The sequence below is a fragment of the Phodopus roborovskii genome, unplaced genomic scaffold (assembly GCF_943737965.1).
Source record: "Phodopus roborovskii unplaced genomic scaffold, PHOROB, whole genome shotgun sequence".
NCBI classification, from domain to species: Eukaryota; Metazoa; Chordata; class Mammalia; order Rodentia; family Cricetidae; genus Phodopus; species Phodopus roborovskii.
The window spans coordinates 20,943,446-20,962,547 of record NW_026125052.1 but is presented as its reverse complement, the minus strand read 5'-3'; the positions used below and the strand labels follow the sequence as shown (position 1 = coordinate 20,962,547).

The window sequence follows — 19,102 nt, the reverse complement described above, 5'->3', positions numbered from 1 at the left end:
GGCACTTGGTAAACAGATGACAAGGCCTTGGATCTATGGGAACAAGGATGGTCTCTTGGTGGCAAAGCCAGGTGGTAGTGTCACACACCTTTAATCCCAGGTCTTGGGAGGCAGAGGCAGGTGGATCTACGTGAGTTCAAGGCCAGCCTGGGTGACAGAGTGAGTGCCAGGACAGCTCCAAAGCTACAGAGAAAACATGTTGGGGGTGGGGAGAGGTAAGAGAAAGAAAAGGTGGCAGGCAGGGTCAGGAGTGGTGGTGCACACCTTTATGATCCCAGCACTGGGGAGGCAGAGGCAGGGTGAGCTTGAGACCAGCCTGACATATACATTGAGTTCTAGGGCAGCCAGAACTACAGTGAGACCTTGTTTCAACAACCAAGAGAAATGGGCATATGTTCAGATCAGATGGACCCAACAGTGCTGCCTCATCAGAGCACTGGGATAAGAGGGAAGAAGGGGACCACCGGGCTAGCAATGACATTTGGCCAAGTCATGCCAGGACCCCACTTTTGGCAACTATTTAAAGTTCTACTTAAGGGGCCTAAACTAGATGTTAGGCATCCCGTCTCCACCCAACCCATCCCAATAAAAATTTTCACCAACCATTTTTCAACCAAAGCATGGTCACAGGACCCTTCTGATATAAATGATCCCTTTTATTGTAAGTAATGCACTGGCCTGGCTTTGCACTGCAAGCCCTCAGTCAAGATATAGTCAAATAACTATGGCTGCAGCTTCTGCACAATCCACAATTCAGACACAGACACAGAGCCGGGCGGGTGAGTGGGATGGTCAAGAGGGTGGCAGCATGCACCTGACCCAGGCCTGACCCTCCCATGTGGGGCTGGCCAAGGCAGATAAACCCCATGGAATGAACAGATGGTGGCATAGCACTTTTGCACAGCAGGCCAAGGGCTGCTAGGAGACCACACTTCAGAGCCTCTGGGCCCATCCTAGAGCCCTACAACTTCTCATTTGGATTTATTAATAAAAAATAAATTAGTAGCTTGGTCCTGAGGATGCTGAGCCAGCATGTCCACAGTTTTTGGCACAAAAAAGGGTCCCCCCCCCTTGGAGTGCTGGATTTGTTGGCTTGCTTTTAAGTTAATTTTAGAAAGATTCCCTCTGAGGTAAGATACCCGCCTGGAGGGCTCTGTGAGAGCCTGAACCTGGGACAAGCAGAGTCGTCTCAACTGACATCTTGTCAGCAGCCCACCAAGCTGTTTCCTCTTGGGGTTCAGCAGGGGATAGGCTAAGGGGTGCTCCAGCCACCGGGATGGGGTTATGGAGAGGCTGAGCTACCCTTTGGCAGCTTTGGTCTAGAAAAGGGGCCAGTCCCCACCCTGGGCAAAGGCTGACGTGGAAGCAGGACTTTACTCACTGGCATCAGAGCAGTTAGAGTGGCCTGACAGACCCTCCGAGAAAGGAAATAAAAGGGGGCCCAGGCCCAATTGGCACCGTGCAACACAAACATCTGCAAAACCAGCTGCTTTCAATTTCTGTTCTCTCTTCGGGAGTCCATCACCGGTAACAGTCTAGAATTGATATATATAAAAACCATCAAATATGGATCTGAGATATAAATTAACAAGTACAAGGCCTCACATTACATGATGTGAAAAGGCTAAAAACAGCGATAGAAACTACATTCATAAAAGTGCATCGTCAACACACAACGAAGGCTTTGGCTTGTTCTGTGCCCATGGGGAAGTGGGCATGGCTGGCAGAGCTGCCTGGCGCTAATCCCCAGCTCCCTGGAGATGCCCATCCCTGGGCACTGGCCTTTTTTTTTTTTTTTTTTTTTTTTTTTGATGACAACTCCTAAGAATTTGGAGTTGGAAGGGAGGAGCTGTAGCAATAGGCACATTTGGAGGGGAAGGAAGGGGCTGGAAGAAGGACCAGCGCCCAGGCTGAGGTAAATATGGCCAACTCTAAGCTGCTTGGAGTCTTTCCTCAACCCCTGTTGGCATCCTCCCTTGTGGGGGGGAACAAGGAATGAGGCTGAGAACACAACCGGGCAAGGCAGGCTAAGGAGCAGAGCTGGTGGTGGCTTTGGACTCCCTTTCTCTCTACCCAGTGGAGAGGGCACAGGCTGACAGGCTTGAGACGCAGGCGGCCTTGAGACAGCCCCCTGAACTACACCATGGGGCCAGAGCCAGCTGCCCTTCCCTGTGCTGCTAACTTCTCTGCTCCAGTGAGGGAACAGAGCTCATCCCATCAGCTCTCTCCAGTCTGGCCCAAGGCCGAGCCCACAGGGGTCTCCAGAGCTCAGAGGGCAGAGTCTCCAGTTTAGAAACTGGCAACAGCATAGGAGTGACTCCAACTTGTAAAACAGAGACGATTGCATTGACAAGACTGGGTCTTCCCAGTTACTGGAGGCAACTCCTCCTTCCCAGAATAAGGCAGCATAACATCTGCTTCATTCATCTTTGGTAAAAAGACTGGACTGGCAAAGCACACCAGGAGGCTCTCAGTGAGAGCAGCCCACACCTCTACCTTCTAATAGCTGGGGATGCTGGGCTTTCCCTCAGGCTTGAGAGGGTTCATGCAGCCCAGAGACACTCTGGTGGGTCTCCAGACATTGGGAAGAAAATCAAAATAACACTCTTGAGTGATATAACACTATTCATACCCTTGAGTAAGTCCTGTGCCCCAGTCCCTCCTGGCTTCAGTGATGACTGCAGTGTTAGGACACACTGAGGCCATGGCTGTGTTGCAGTTTCCAGCCTCTTTCCTTCCACATTGTGCTTAGGCTGCTGGACAACTTGGGTCTTACAGGCTGGGGCTCCCGGTCTTGACACCACAGCTGTCCCATCCTTTGTCGAGTCCCAGTGACAGAAGGGGCACAGACAGACAATGCCTGGACTGAAGCTCCACTGTCCTTAGCCTTGCCTGGAAGCAGCAGCAACTTCACGGAGCCTGACAGCGGCCCTTTGTCCGCTCAGCAGGTGGCAGCTGGCAGCAGCATGGCCTTGAGAGCTCAGTATATGAGCTGTGCAAAGTGGTGTGTGAGCAGTTCCTCAGCTGAGGGTCTCTGACGAGCTTCCACAAAAATGCGCCTCAGGAAGTCCCTGCCATGTTCTGAGATGTGAGAGGGAAGCTGAGGATTGGTAGGCTGGGTGGCAATCTTGAAAATGGCAGCCATAGCTTCATATTCTGCCCAAGGTGGTTTCTCTGTTAGCATCTCCACTACAGTACAGCCCAGACTCCTAGAAGAGAACTTTATGTCACCTATCAGCCAGCTTCAAGCTCAGTCACCATACTAGCTATGATGAAAGGTGTCTTTATCAAATCACAAAGGACAAACAGACCAAGCCAAGGGTACTTACTGAGACTGGGAAAGACTACTGACAGACTCCAAGATAACTATCAATTTCCTGTTGGTGCAAATAGTTCCTATTTCCTTGCTTTTCCAGCTTCTGGGGGGGGGGGTGGTCTGCATTTCTTCCTGTCTTTCTCATGTGAGAGAATGAGCCCAATTCCTTGTGTGTATTTAGCATGTTCAGTATTATTAATTGCCAGCAGTAGTGGCACACGCCTTTAATCCCAGGACTCAGGAAGCAGAGGCAGGCAGATCTCTGTGAGTTAGAGGCCAGAATGATCTACAAAAGAGTTCCAGGAGAGACAGGGGCTACACAGAGAAACCCTGTCCCCCACTCCTTGACTGACCTTTGGTACATTTCCTACTACCCACTCTGACCTGCTTTCCTTTTCTAAAGATCTCATCATTACCCCAGGCCCACCCAGGTAACTCAGGATAGTGTCTCACAGTTACAGAAGCCCTGTTACCATACAGATAGATTTTGGTAGTTAGGATTTAGGTATCTTTGGAGGACAACCCATAATAATTGTCTAAGGAGAGAAGTTCTTGTAATTCTTGGGTCCTTTCTGAGGATGGACATAAAAGCAAAGTAAATCAATTGTAAGTTGTTTGGGCACAAGAAGGGGGCTGAGTCTACTCTTGTTTAGAAACAAATCTAGGTCTTTAGAATAGATCCTGGCATGGGTGTGTGGGTGTGGGTGTGTGGGTGTGGGTGTGTAAGCCAGAGCAGGACAAGTATCTTCTCTGCCTTACAGCTGTGAAACAATGTCTCTCACTGAAATGGAAGCTTGCTTTTTCAGTGAGACTGGCTGTCCAGAGAGCTCTGAGGATCCACCTGTGTCTGCCTCCCAATGCTGGAGTTTTATAGGCATGAGGAACCATACCTAGCTTTTTCTGTGAGTGTTAGGGACTTGAACTCAGGTCCTTGTACCTGAACAGCAAGTATTCTTAACCAGTTTGCTATCTTCCCTAGCCCCCAAAACTTCCTGATTATGTTCCTGGCTGTCCTAGAACCTGCTCTGTAGATCAGCTGGCCTCAAACTCAAAGATCTGCCTGCCTCTGCCTCCTCAGGTCTGAGATTAAAGATGCCACATCATCTAGCCCAAACCTGGCTCCTTAAAGAGGTCCAGCAAATATTAAGAATTTTGACCCCCGTGGCCTAAGTCCTTAGCAATAACCCTTTGTTGTTTGGGGTAAAAATTCATTCCATTCATCCCCCAGCCCCCCAAATCTAAGTCCTAGGTACAGCAGCCAGCAAGAGTAGGTCCTCTGCTCCTCTTTCTCACGGTTAAGTCCACAAGTTCATGTCTGATTTATAGAGCCTCCAGCTCAGGCAGGGAGATACCCACACCCCAGTGCTCACCACACATCTGCTTTTCTTCCGTAGCCCTCTCCGCTGATGACTTCAGGGCTCATCCAGTAGGGTGTGCCAGTGACAGAGCGCATGCCTGTCCCAGACATGCAGATGGTCTGTAGACGTTTGCTGGCCCCAAAATCCCCAAGCTTCACATTCCCAGCTGAGTCTCGGAGGATATTGGCTCCTAAGGCATGAAAGGGAAGAGGCTACCATTTTGAATCCTCTTATATTTTTCTTGTATCTCCCCTTCCAGGTGACTGAAGGCCAGTGGGAGGGCCAGGGCCACCACTAACTCAGGTATAAGCTGCAGAGAAACCTCAGAGTATAAAAGGGATCACCCCCATAGTCAACATTTTCATTTTAGGATATTTTCCCCATACTGCTCAACCAATATTTTATACCCATCTCTAATTATGGAAGCAATTGGGGTCCTGTTTTTTCAGAAAACTCAGAGTAGTTAAGTTAGTGATTGTTCTGCTAGTAACTGAATGGAAGTCTTGAACCTAAGCCTCACTTTGTAGACCTGGCTGGCCTGGAACTCACAGAGATCTGCCTGCCTTTGCCTCCCTTCCAAGTACTGGGATTAAAGGTGTGCACCACTATGCCTGTCTGAACCTAGGTCTTGATGCCTCTGCCACAGCTTTCCCTCTACTCACCCTTGATGTCCCGATGCACAATCATGTTGCTATGCAGGTATGACATGCCCTCCAGGATCTGCCGGGTATACTTGCGGGTCACACTCTCTGTCAGAGCTCCATAGGCCTTCAACTGGTCTTTTACAGAGCCCTAGTAGACCACAAGGAGTCAAGAGAGTCCCTCAGGAGCTAGCTTGTGAGATGAGACAAGGTTATTTCCTATCCCCAGTACTGTACAAAGCAGTGATTCATTAGAGTCTCATCTGCATGTATGGGCCACTTCTGCCAGGAGAAGCCTAAGACAGTCCTTATCTCAAGCAAGTAGGATCTATAACCAGTCTGGGGAGATCCTCTGTTCCAGTCAAAGGTTGTGCTTACTAGACATGAACCAGCCCTTCAGGACCCTCAAGTTAGATTGGGACATTTTTCATTTCACACCCTCTTTGTAGCCAAAGTCAGAGCCCTCTTGACATCAAACCCTGCCCCCACCGCACATGGTTTCCCAGAACTCATCAGATCAGGGCCAGGTCAAGGGTGACCCATCGCCACAGCCACTAGCCCTAGGTCAAGCCCTCCTGTGTGAAGTCCACATGCATCCAAGGGCACATACCCCTGGCATATACTCCATGAAGATGGTGAGGATCTTCTCAGCACGGTCCCGCAGGCAGCCATAGTACTGCACAATGCGCTCATGTTGCAAGTTCTTTAGCAACTGGATCTCACACTCCAGAGCACTCACCTCCTAGAAAGGGACCACTGGTTACCACTGAGGGCCCAGTCCTACCCACCTGGGATCAGCTTATCTTGCCCTAGTCTATGATTCACAAGGGTTGGGAACTTCAGCTGGAGAACTACTACAAACTCTCTCAAATGTCTGGCCCTTGGCCACAATACTGTGTAGCCCTTGGGATGCAGCATTCCTTACCCAGAGGAAGGCAAACAGGAGTGAAGTGGGAGGAAGGGCTACAGAAGCCTACTGAAAGTAACTACTGTATTTGTCTATTTAAATTCATGTGTAGACTATGTGACTCCTACTTCCAAAGGACAAATGGGGAGCTCCATAGCTTTCTTCTGGGTCAAAGCTGTTTAGGGAGTGGGTCCAAAGAGTGTCCTTTGAGAAATTGGTCCTCATATCTCAGTTTAGGTTGCTAGGACTTTAACACAGATGTGGTCCTTCTCCTTGGGGTTCCATACATTTTGGGACATTAGCCCTTCACCCCTTGGATAGGGCTAAGATGGACAGCAAGAAAGCCTGGGATGGCCAGGCAGTGGTGGTGTATGCCTTTTAATTCTAGTACTTAGGAAGAGAGGCAGATGCATCTCTGTGAGTTTGAGGCCGGCCTGGTCTACAGAGTGAGTTCCAGGACAGCCAAAGCTACACAGAGAAACCCTGTCTCAAAACAAACAAACAAACAAACAAACAAACAAACAAAAAACCCAAAAAGCTTGTGAGGTTTTGGGAAGTAACTTGTATCACTTTAGGCAAGTATTCAATAGCTGTTTTGGCTGGAGGTTTGTATGCAGGGAAGGACATACCTTGCTTGTCTCAGGACTGTCTGGGTCAAACTGGACCTGCTTAGAAGCAAGTTCACGTCCTGTGTCCACATCGTAGCACAAATAGACCCTGCCAAAAGCACCTTGACCCAAGAGCTTCCCCCGACGCCAATTGATGGGAGCACTGGGAGCTAGAGAGCAGAAAGCAGAGAGAGGCAGAGAGGGGGGAGAGAGAGAGAGCGCGCGCAGACATTAGACCATAACTTTCTGTGCTTGGACCCTCCTATCCTACAATCACAGAACCCTGCTCAGATCCTCCTTATACCCAGCACGGCCCATCCCGTCCTCTTGCAGGTCTACGCTGTTGGTCAACAGCACCTCAGAGATGGTTCTGAGAAGCAGGGGACTGGTAAAATGGCCTTCTGTGCTGATGAAAACACTTTGTTTTCAGAGCTCCTAAACATGTGTTTTATCTGCCCTTTATGTTTTTGAGACAGGGCCTTGGTGTGTAACACATGCTGGCCTTGAACTCACTATGTAACTCAAGCTGGCATCAACCATTCCATATTCTTGCCTCAGCTTCCGAGTGCTGAGATGACAGGCATATACCACTATGCCCAGTCTGCTCCTAAATATGTGAATGGGCAAGGACTGAGTGATGCCCTTTAGCTTAAACATGGGAAAACTAAAGACCAGGAAGAAGAAATGGCTTGTCATACAGCCATCAAGTCAGACCTACGTTCTAGGATGTGGTGCCCTCTCCAAAACTCTGAGTGGGGAGGATGCACCAGAGCAGCCTATTACTAAGAACAGGTGCCACAGCGGCACACCTGAACATTTGTCCCTGCAGCCTGTCTCACACCCACAGCGTTCTCCTAGTCAGGAACACCTCTCACATTTGGTTGGCACATTCCTTTCCTGCACAGAGAGGGCATTCTCACTGTCCGCACTCCGTAGGCGCCCACGGGGGTCCAGGTATTGCACAGCTACACCCATGTTCTCGCCATTTGTGCTCAAGGAGCGACTTGAGGGCACCAGAGTGAATAGGTTGCCTTGATGCCGCCGTATTCGGGGGAATGTTCTTCTGCCTAAAAAGGTGTAGGAATAAGGACAGAGCAAGTCAGAGCCCTGGCCACAGACCCAGATGTGCAAAGTAGATGCAGTGGCAGCCAACTCAGGGGCATCCCACTGCCACAAGCTGTCCCAGTTCCCTGAGAGTTAAGACAAAAGCAGAAATTAGGAAGTTGACTGGTTAACTTCGGGAAGCCCCGAACATAATAAGACATAAGACTGATCCTCAGGCCCAACAAAAAGGCAAACTACACAAAATAAACTCATATGTTCTGTTCAGCAACCTACTCCCGATCCCTCTGCCACAGCTTTAGTTCATCTGTTAATGCTGCGGAAGATGCAGTAGAGAGGTGGCACCCTGGAAGATATGTGTACTCAAAGGACAGCATTCCAGTGACAGCATCTTCATCTACCAACACCACCCCCATATCTGGCCAAAAGCCTAGGGCACAATACCTCAGGAATTAAGAGAAAACACAGAGGTTGGAATACCTGGTTTCCTTTCCATCAACCCCTAAACCCTTCATTTTTTCCAGGCAAAAGCTTGGTCTTTCACTAGCCAACCAGCAGGGGGGAGTGTAGAGCACTCACCATCATTGTAGTCTTTGTGGTGTACGGACACATGGTAGCGCCTGGGATAGGTTCCACCTTTGACTCCTTTATCATAGAGCTGGGTCTCCCGATCTATGGATGAGTCAATATGGATGAATCACTTAAGCTCCTAGGCCTCCTGAGACTTTAGAGTAGCAATTCCAGGAAAATTACTGTACAGTTTTGACTTCCCAACTTAGAGGTGTCTGTGGTCCCAAGAAGACACTCTTCCCAACCCCTGAAGTACCCACCTGGGCTCTGTGGAACTTACCGGAGCATTCCTTTCTGTTGTCTGGGAAGCTCCTGGCTCGGGACATTTGGGATTTCCTGAAGGATGGGCTAGAAAAAAACAAAAGACTACAAAATAAACTCCAGTACACACCTAGAGTAGCCCAGAGGACAGAACAAAGATATCTAAGTGGTGTCCCTTCCAAATGATGTTCGGAGAGGGAGAGGTGGAGGAAGCCTGGTCTCTGATGCTCACAACCCCATTTCACTAGCCTGAAATCAAACAGGAGTAATGACTATATTTATTTTACTGCATTCCATGCTGGCTGTTTGTCTTCCTGCCGTTCTTGGCCTTTCCCCTAATCTCTAATCTATAGCAGGTGAAGAGCTGTAAAAACCAAACCAATTCAAACAACAACAAACCAACTTGGCCTCAGCACTGATAATGAAAACACTGTAATTTAAAGAAAATTTGCTTTTGTTACTGCTTCTCCTTTTTCTTTTTGGTTTGGTTTTTCTTTGTATAGCCCCAGCTGTCCTGGAACTCATTCTGTAGAACAGGCTGGCCTGGAACTCAAGAGATCTGCCTGCCTGTCTTCTGAATAGTGGGATTAAAGGTACGTGCCACCACTGCCTGGCAGAGAATGCTTTCTTATTTTAGAGTGAGCTTTTCCTCATTTAATCCTCATACCTCTGTTAGGTAGGACACATAATAAAAGTAATAGCAGGTACCAGTTATTGAGTAGCTGCTGTTATTACTAATTTTCACTGATCACCTACTCCTCTTTATGTGCCCAAAACACAGCCAGGAAACAAAAGAGTTACTATGCTACTGCAGTCTGTTTCTGTCACTATACTAGGCCTCCATTTAGACTACCATCTCATATTAGAGATGGGGAACAAAGAAACTAAGAGGGCGTACGTGTGCATGTGAAGGCCAGTCTCAACTGTTCTCCCTCGTTTTTAGAGGCAGAGGTTCTCACTGAGCCTTCAACCTTCAGATTCAGCTGGACTGGCTGGCTAGTGAGCCTGTTATCCTCCTGTCTCTACGTTCCCAGCACTGAGACTACAGATGTGTAGTGCTGTACCCAGCTATTTTACTTGGGTTATGGGAGATTAAAGTCAGGTCCACATGCTTGTACAGCAAACACTTTACTAACAAAGCCATCTCCCTAGTCCTCCAAGTGTCTTTTTGAGGGCTTCACAGATCAGAAACTCTCAAGATAGTTTTGGAGAGCTACCCCCTCCTTTTAAACAACTAGACTACCATCCTCCCTTGATATCCCAAAGTTTCGGGAGAGTCCAAAGCTAAGCCAGTCCCTGTTCTGGCTGAGACCTTGGCCAGTGGCAGTGCCTCCTGCTATATTGACTGGAGAATAAGTCCCAAAGAAACCTACATACTAATAACTATGTATGCATTCTGTGACATCTAGAGATGGTGATTAGCCACTAGATCATTACCCTCATCAACTGATGACACAAAGAAGGAAGTTATTCCTGTTTCCTAGCCCCAGACTATTCCCTGACCCCCAATTCCCAATCAAACGAGTTCTTAGACATAAAGAGGCGAAGACCTGCTCCAAATACCCTCACAAGCCCAGTCATGGCACATAGGAAACCATGGCAGGAAGACTAAGCTCCAGACCAGCTATCTAGTAAGAACTTGCCTCAAGAAAACAAAGCACAATAACACAACACACCCTCAACAGCACTACTAAAACTCACAGCCAACACTGACTTCTAAGAGTGTAAGAACAAATACTCTACAATAAGAGATAAAAGTTAAGTTAGGCAATCTGGATGTTCTGTTTTCTAATTATTCTAATCTAGCTTCTTATTTAACCAGAAACATTTGCAGAAAGAAAAGACAGGACAGAGCAACCTATGAATGAGAATTCCATTTTTCTTCCAAATTTCAATAAGCTATTGATTATTGCTCCAAACTACAGTAATGAGGTTAAAAAAAAAAAAAAAAAAAACCAGGCAGCCTATAGTATGTGTAAAGTCAAAACAGATAAAGCACCAGGAATAATACAGCAAACAGTAAATGAACTGTTCTTCTAAGCTATTATTATTTTATTGTGTACTAAACATTCTCAGAGTATTTGGGAAACCAAGGGCCTCTCTAAAAACACACTGTTTTAACCCTGGGCCTATGGCTGCATCAGAGACATGGACTAGTCAATTCTACTCCTAAAACCATTCCAAAAATGCCTACTCATTAGGTCCCCAAACCACCCACACCTCCATACCTGTCTGCTGACTTGTCCAAGGATTGGCAGCTTCCTGACAAGGAATTTTCAGCACTGCTCAAGGGATCTAGCATCTGTAAGGCAAGTCATACAATCAAACCACAGATTCCACTCAAATCCCAGCAAGCTGACCCAGGCAGAGCTAGCATGTGGTCCTTTTCTTCAAAATATGGAAGTGTCTTTGTTTCCCCATGTAGTGGAAGAAGGGTATAATGTACCATTCTGTACCTTAGTTTGAAAGGCAAGTTTCTAGGATAAAGGAAAATGTTTGGCTGGCATCCCTAGGAGCTCTGCCAATAGAGCAAAGCAGAGACACTGCTGCTCTTGTTGGCATTTTCTTGGCCCATCAACTTTAGTGCCTGGCACTTGAAATGGTATTGCCCTGCAAAAGTTTCCAGTGCAGTTTGGGTGGAACTTAATGCTTCTGTTTATACTCTATAATTCACAATTTACAAAGACAAGCATTACCTCATTTCACAGAGGAACACTGCAGACCAAGAAAGGTTAGGAGATATGTATCTAAACTCATAAAATAGTGAGTAAACAGCTGGCACCAAATTCCCAGTTCCTGGCTCTAAAGCATAGGTAAGAAATATCTATATAAATTAAAATATTTTTCTAGCTTATAGTCAAATATATTAACAAAGAATCTTCAGAATTAGATTTTTTTTTCCCCCCTAACATAAAGGCTTCATTTTTTTTTTTCTTCCTGACAGAGGAATTGTAAAGATGGAGTGCAGCCTTCAAATCCATGTCTGGATTCCCCATCTAAAGGCACTAAAACAATAGAGGTGTACTGTTTTAAGACCAAATGTGTGACTAATGTAGCAATAGATAACTAATGCAGCTATTAGCAAAAGCATGTTATTTTACCAGTCCTATAGTATAATTTAGCCCCCCCCCATCAAGAAATAGCAAAATTAAAATGTAGAAAATGAAAAACACAATCTGTCAGTTCAGGACTGTTCACAGTTAAAACTGCTTAATGAGAACAGGTCACTGTAAGAAATCTGCAAACAGTACATACAGTACTGTGGTGTTTTACAAGGGGCCTAGTATGAGAGGCCCCAAAGAGGGATATTGTTAAGTGCTCATCTAACACTAGTGAAGTTAAAAATTTAGATATCATCTTTGAAAACTGACCTTTGGCCTCTCAAAGGAATAACCAACCCATCTTGTGGCAGGATTGGTTTTTAAAGAACTAAGGGATGGGCATCAAATTCCTTGGGTCTGTAATGAGTCACTGAGAGCAATCTTGGTCTGAACATATTATATACCCTGGCCCCATTACTCACACACTGCTCGCTGGTCTCTGGGATGAACTCGCCTTCACTGTTGATGCTCGTATAGGATCCCTGCCGGGCAATATGCTGTTGTCGCTCAGGTACATAACCAGGTGGAGGAGAGCTTCTGCCAGGGTTCTGGGAGCCTAGAGTACAGAAAGAAGACCCTTTAATAACAGAGCCAACATAAGGCACAAGAGGAGCAGAGCCAGATAGAAGACTGGGCCCACGAGATCAGGGATGTAACTCAGATGGCCATGGCACCAGAGCCCAGCACCTTCAGCCCAAGGAAGCAAACGACATCCCTTCCTTACAAAGTTACTTTCCGAGATGGAACAGTACTAGAGTATACATAACTAAGAACCTTGACATAAAACATCAATCAGAACCAGCTTTCTGATACTAACTGGAAGTCAAGAGTGTTCTTATAGCCAGGTAGCGGTGGCACAAGTCTTTGATCCCAGCACTCTGGAGGCAGAGGCAGGCAGATCTCAGTGAGTTCGAGGCCAGCCTGGTCTACAGAGCTAGTTCCAGGAAAGGTTCCAAAGCTACACAGGGAAAAACCTGCCTCAACACAACAACAAACAAAACAAAAACAAAACAAAACAAAACAAAAAACCCCACAAAAATGCTCTTAGGACCTTGAGATAGCTCAGCAGGTGAGGGTGCTTGTCACCAAGTCTGACAACTTAAGTTCATCCCCCAGAGACCCACATGATGGAAGGACTCCAAGTTGTCCTCTCCATACATGCTGTCGTGGCATGCTCACACACATGTGTGTACATACACATAATATAATAAAAATTTAAATCTTATTTATTATTCATGTCACTTCTCTTGATAATGTCCTATCTTCCTCTCTCTCTCTTCTGGGCAAGACTGCAAGTGAATGCCTAAAACCCTGAATACTAAACCCAAAGCATATATATCTATGACAAAAATTTAATGTATAAATTATGTATAATAAGAGATTAACAATAACTAGCTTGGCCTAATGGTGCATTCCTATAATCCCAGGACTCAGGTGCAGGGAGACTGAGCTCCAAACTAGCATAAGTTATATACCAAGATCCTTCAAAAACAAAGAACAACACTAACTCATCTTCCCCACCCCACCCCCCCAAAAAAAAAAAAAACCCAAAACCTCACAAGGGCTAAGGATGTAGCTCAGGGAAGAACACTTGCCCAGCTATGGAATCCTCTGGGTTTGATCCCCACCACTACACACTGCAAAGCAAAACCAAAAACTCAAACTAATAAAACAGAACAACTATAACAAAATACTGCAATAACACTACCAGAATCACTACTCTTTAAGGAGCCATTCGGTAAAAAAATGGGTTCCTTGCATACAAGCTCTACTAATGCAATACAATCTGATAACTGGGATAGTCACCAAGTGACAAGCGGGCCAGCTGCAAATATATCATGGATACACAGGCAAAGGCATGACTCACATTCCAGGTAGAATGGTGTAAGATTTTATCGTGATACTTAGGGTAAAGCAGAATTTAAAATGTATTGTTGGACCTGGAGAGATGGCTCAGCAGTTAAGAGGGCACACTACTCTTGCAGAGGATCAGAGCTAGATCCCCAGCATCCATGGTGGGTAGCTCACAATTGCTTGTAACCCCAATACCAAGAGAATCTGATGCTTCTGGCCTCAGCTGGCACTAGCACACAAATACATACATATCCACACATAAACTCATAATTACATATAGAATACATCTTAAAAATAAAAATTAAAAACCCAAGCCAGGCAGTGGTGGCACACTGTTAATTCTAGCATTCAGGAGGCAGAGGCAGGCAGATCTCTGTTAAGTTCAAGGCCAATCTAGTCTATAGAGTGAGTTCCAGTACATCTAGGGCCACACAGAGAAACCCTATCTTAAACAAACCCAAAACAACAACCAACCCCAAAAGAAACAAAAACTCAGGCTATGTGTATTTTACTTCTTTAGTCCCAGGCACATCTCTTAAGAGTTCCAGGCCAGCCAAGGCTACAGAGTAAGATGCCATCTCAGAACAATTAAAAAATAAAGCTCACTGTGTGTTAGAGTTTGAATAAAAATGGCTTCCATAGGTTCATATATTTGAATGCTTGGTCCCCAGTTAAGGCAACTGTTTTGGGAAGGACTAAGAGGTGTGCCCTTGTTGCAGGTGTGTCAATGGGGCGTGGGCATTGAAACCTTTGACATTTTAAAACCCAGGCTTAGTGTCTCTCTGCCTTTTGCTCCTAGATCAGATGTAAGCTCCCAACTACTCTTCCAGTTCCATATCTGCCTGCCACTGTACTCCCTACCATGATGTCCATAGACTCACCCTCTGAAACTGCTCCTTATAAATTGCCTTGATTATAGTGTCTCTTCACAGCAATAGAAAAGTAATCAAGATACATATTTCTGATTTCTTTTCTTTTCTTTTTTTTTTTAATTTTCAAAACAGGGTCTCACTACATAGACCTGGCTGGCCTTATTATGATAAAGCAAGTGGGAACTTGGGTAGCTTCCATGGCAGGCGAGATTGACCAAGGTGGAGGACAAACATGACAGGCAGACAGAACTTAGTGAGAAGTTTTATTAGAAAGGGAAAGGGGGTGGGGGAGGAGGGAGGAGGGAGAGGAAAGCAAAAAGAGGTAGAAACACAAAGACAGAGAAGACAGAAGAGAAGATGGAAACAGGAAAAGTTTTGTCTGCCCTAGGGGAACAGCAGGAAAGAGAGGGTGTAAGTGGGCAGGGTTTTCTTTTAAAGGGTCCTTTGCACCTGCCTGCAGACTATTTAGCCATGGAACCCTGGGATGACCTGAGTGTATTCTGCCAGGTGACAGGGCAGGCCAGCATAATGCCTGAATTCTTACAGGCCTTGAACTCAAAGATCTCTGCCTTCCTCTGCCTCCAAGTTATGGGATTAAAGATGTGTACCACCACACCCCAGCTTGATTTCTTCATTTAATACTTCCTGACTGAGCCAGATGTGGAGGGACACGCCTATTGTTTGTTTATCTACTCTGGAGGCTGAGGTAGGAAGATTACTTGAGTTTAGAAGTTTGAAGCTAGCCTGGGCATAAATATAAAAACATTTCTTAAAAGACTAATTTATTTATTATATACAGTGTTCTGCCTGCATGCCAGAAGAGGGCACTGGAACACATTATAGATGGCTGTAAGCAACTATGTGGTTTCTGGGAATCGAACTCTGAGCCATCTCTCCAGCCCATAAACTTAAAAATAAATAAATGAATGAATGAATAAATAACAGACCCAGCTGGGAAATAGAGGCAGGAAGATCAAGGCCATCTTCTGCTATATAGTGAGTTCAAAGTCAGCCTGGGATATAAGTGGCCATGAATAAAAACAAACATTAAATTCTGGGTAGTTGATTGCTGGTAACTGAAACTGTGAAAAGAATTATAAACAGGAGGCCATGTATACTAGTTTATCAGCTCAGCCTTCGAGAGCTTTGGGCCCCCAACAACATTTTGAAACTGGCACCCAGGAGAAGCTAAATGGATAACCTGGACATATGTCCCTGAGGTTCTGTTTCTTCTCTACCTATATCAGATTAGAAAACACTTTGAGATAGGCATGGTGGCACATACCTATAATCCCAGCACTCAGATGGTTGAGGCAATCCTGGCCTCAGTGAAGACACTCTAGCTAGAGACAAGAGACTGTCTCTCAATGCCACTTACTCCCACAATCCCTGACTATTATGAGAACATTATGTTGCCCTTAATCCGAAGTTTCCTTTTCAATTTTCAACAATTTACAAAAGACCTTTGTAAACACTCTCTGGGTAATTCTGAGGTATCCCCCAAGATATTTTTTTACATTGTTACTTTAGAAAAAACAAACAAAAAACAATCTTTAGAAGGTTCAAGAAACTATTAACAGGACCAGTCAGCAGGTAAAAATACTTGCCACTAGGCCTCACAACATGAGGTTAATCTCTAGGACCTACATGGTCTAAAGAGAGAACTGACTCTAACAAGTTGTCTTCTGGCCTTCATATTTGTGGGGAACCTATCTACCCTGTCATGAAGAAAGCCAAAAACATAATAACCCTGTCCTTTTATATCCTCTACCTCTGCCCTACAATCCAGAAATCCCGAGACACCACAAATGGCAAAGTACTACCGCTTAGCAAACTACTTCCCAGTCTAGTTCAGGACTATTAAACTAGGTTTTCTATGATAGAACTATGCAGGAAAGATGTTCTGTGGAAATGGCTAAGAAAGAGAACAAGTTTAGTAGCTGGTGGTGTGGAGAACTTGATCACTCTACTCTGGAAGATGTGACCACCCAATGCCAACTTCCCTCTTTCCTGAAAGAAACCAGTTTCAGAAGGAAAATTTAGGGTACATACTATTTTAACTTTGTGTATAGCTCACTCAGCCGGTGCTCCAGGACAGATGGTAGATACGTCCATAGTGCAAGGGATGCTGAAAAGTTTGGCTGAGGTACTTTTAATACCCCAAGAGAATATATTGGACATAAACAAATAGGCCTCAACAAAACTTTCTGAGCCACAGAGAGAGAAAAATACTTGACAAAACAAAAACAAAAATGGTGTACTAAGTTAGTGCTTGAAAAATGGTGGGTGGGGCGTTTGTCGTTTTGAAATAGGGTTTTACTATGTAATTCTGGTGGCCTTGAACTCAGAGATCCACTTGATTTCTGCCTCTGGAATGAAAAGATTAAAGGCGTACACTACCATGCCTGGGGAAAAACAGTTTGTTTGTTTGTTGTTTGTTTGAGATAGAGCTATATACACCAGGCTAGACTTAACTCATCCTCCTCCCTCCATCTCCTGGGATGACAGGGGTCTCACATCTGGTGTTCAAAAGACAGTATCTAAACAGTTTAAATGATTCTCAGTGTTGCTTTAAGAGACAGGGCTCTTCACTCTTGTGAATAAAGTCAGTTGTTCCAACCAATTCATGGCTCATTCAGATGTGCTGAAGACATGCGATGGAGTTACCACCAAGAACACTTCTGATTGCTTCGTGGAGATATTAACCACAGGACATAGTCTCAGATGAGAAGACTGACATAAAACTGTAAAATTGTCCTGAAAATAGGCAAAGAATTTTGTGGATTGCTTGTCTCAACATCTCACTCACAGAGTGAAAGCTAGCAGTTCTGAAGTCAGTCAGTCAACTCCTGAGCCATGGCACTGAGATGACTTCAACAGCCTGCAGGAGATAGTCTATCAAGGTATTTACAGCCCTACAAGAAACTGAAACTGCTCTGAGTATATAGTTAGGGACATTATGCTGTGAACTCACAGAACAGTAAATTCAGCTAAGATGACCCTGCCTCTTCTTTCTTGTGTATCTGAACCTAGAAATCTGCTATTCTCAACTCTCACCTGGTTCCATAATCAGGAATTTCACACTGAATCTCTTCTTTCTGAAACAAGCTAGAGCAGCTCTTTTCTAGCATTTTAACCCAAGATACTCTGGAGTTATCATTTTAGCTAGGACAAATTTTTAAAATGTCTCTTAGAAGGGGTTAGTAAGAAAGAAAAATTCTTTCTTATTGATGATATTGACACGGTCTAAATCATTCTTCTACCACTAGCTCATTGAATTCTCTCTTGCTTTTGCAGTTGGGAATGAATCTAGCACACATGAGGCCACTGCTGCAGACACAGGAGGGCCTGGGGAAAAGAGCAACACTTTTCTGGCCTTTTATTTCCAGCCAGAGACTTTCACTTTTTCCAATCCACACTGTGTCCCACAGAAAGCCAGCCTTGTTATCTGATGGGCAACATGCCAGGGGCTATTGTGCACAGGCCCACTGCCTGGAGCAGGAAAGGGAAGTCTCCCCAGACCAATGACTATCAGAGGAAGCAAATGGAAGCACCAGGAGGTGGCATAACTGTTCCAGGGTATTTTCAGTTTTGTTTTTATCTTCTTTTCAAAAATTGAGAGCCAACAAGAGGCACATCAGCAGTTGAGACCAAGCGAGGGAAGGAGCTGAACAGGGCAGGATGATGCGGAATGAACACGAGACTTGATGGTCACATAATTAACTAGCAACTACCAGGAGTGAGCCAGAAGGCCAAAGCTCTGCTATCAAAGCACAACTGATCCCATGGGTCTTAGAGGGCCCTGGAGGGCGAGGGGGAAGGGGGCTCCCATGGACAGCCTTTCCTGAAACTTGAGGCTGATTGTGCTGTTCTAGTCACATCAAGGGGCCCGGGCTAGCTAGCAAGCAGCACAAAAGAGCCTATGTGCAGCTTCCTCTGAAGACATTCTAAGTGGGAAGGGAAGCCCCGGGTGAACTGTTCCTTCCCACATTATGTCACCCTGCTATCTTCTCTAACTCAGAGAAGCTGTGCAGAAATAAACTGTCACCCCAGAGTATGGGAGACTCTTTGCTTGTGATCTGACTTAAGGCTGAAAAATGCAGGCTCTCATTCTGTTCTCAGAGAGCCCTCATCAGGAAGCTGATGCAGTCAGGAAGTTGCTTCCACAGGGAGTTCTAGGGCTTTGGGTCAGTGTTAATGTGCAGGTCACTGCAAGTACAAAGAGATATTTCTAAATCCTTTTCTCTCTTAAGGGACAGAGAAGATAGGAGTGTAATCAAATCCTCTTCTTCTTCTTTTTTTTTTTTTCCTTCAATAGAAAAAGTGTAAGCAACATTTCCTGAACGGCTCACATGGGGCAAGGCTGTTCAAAAATACCTCTCAGTCTTTTTAATCCCACAGGCACTGACAACAACCTGTTTCAATTTTGAAGTAGGACTACCACTGATACACTTTATAATCTTATCTAGTATTGCAAAAGAATTTGCTGTGAGGAGAAAAGAACCTCTGGAATGAAGGAATGTAACCATTTTATTTTCTCAATGTGTATTAC

The 19,102-nt window shown here is 45.4% G+C and overlaps 1 protein-coding gene across 2 annotated transcripts in view; it reads right to left on the bottom strand.

The window, feature by feature from the left end:
* Positions 1-2,607: 2,607 nt before the first annotated feature.
* Positions 2,608-19,102, bottom strand: part of Map3k3 (mitogen-activated protein kinase kinase kinase 3) — a 70,555-nt gene continuing 54,060 nt past the window's right edge. For both annotated transcript variants that reach the window (XM_051179086.1, XM_051179091.1), the window contains 10 exons: positions 12,247-12,380; positions 10,952-11,025; positions 8,743-8,810; positions 8,472-8,564; positions 7,706-7,897; positions 6,852-7,000; positions 5,926-6,057; positions 5,337-5,466; positions 4,687-4,864; positions 2,608-3,209 (listed from right to left, as the gene is read on the bottom strand). In XM_051179086.1, the coding sequence (XP_051035043.1) occupies positions 2,981-3,209; positions 4,687-4,864; positions 5,337-5,466; positions 5,926-6,057; positions 6,852-7,000; positions 7,706-7,897; positions 8,472-8,564; positions 8,743-8,810; positions 10,952-11,025; positions 12,247-12,380 (1,379 nt within the window). In that variant the 3' untranslated portion in view covers positions 2,608-2,980. The remainder of the gene's footprint in view (positions 3,210-4,686; positions 4,865-5,336; positions 5,467-5,925; positions 6,058-6,851; positions 7,001-7,705; positions 7,898-8,471; positions 8,565-8,742; positions 8,811-10,951; positions 11,026-12,246; positions 12,381-19,102) is intronic.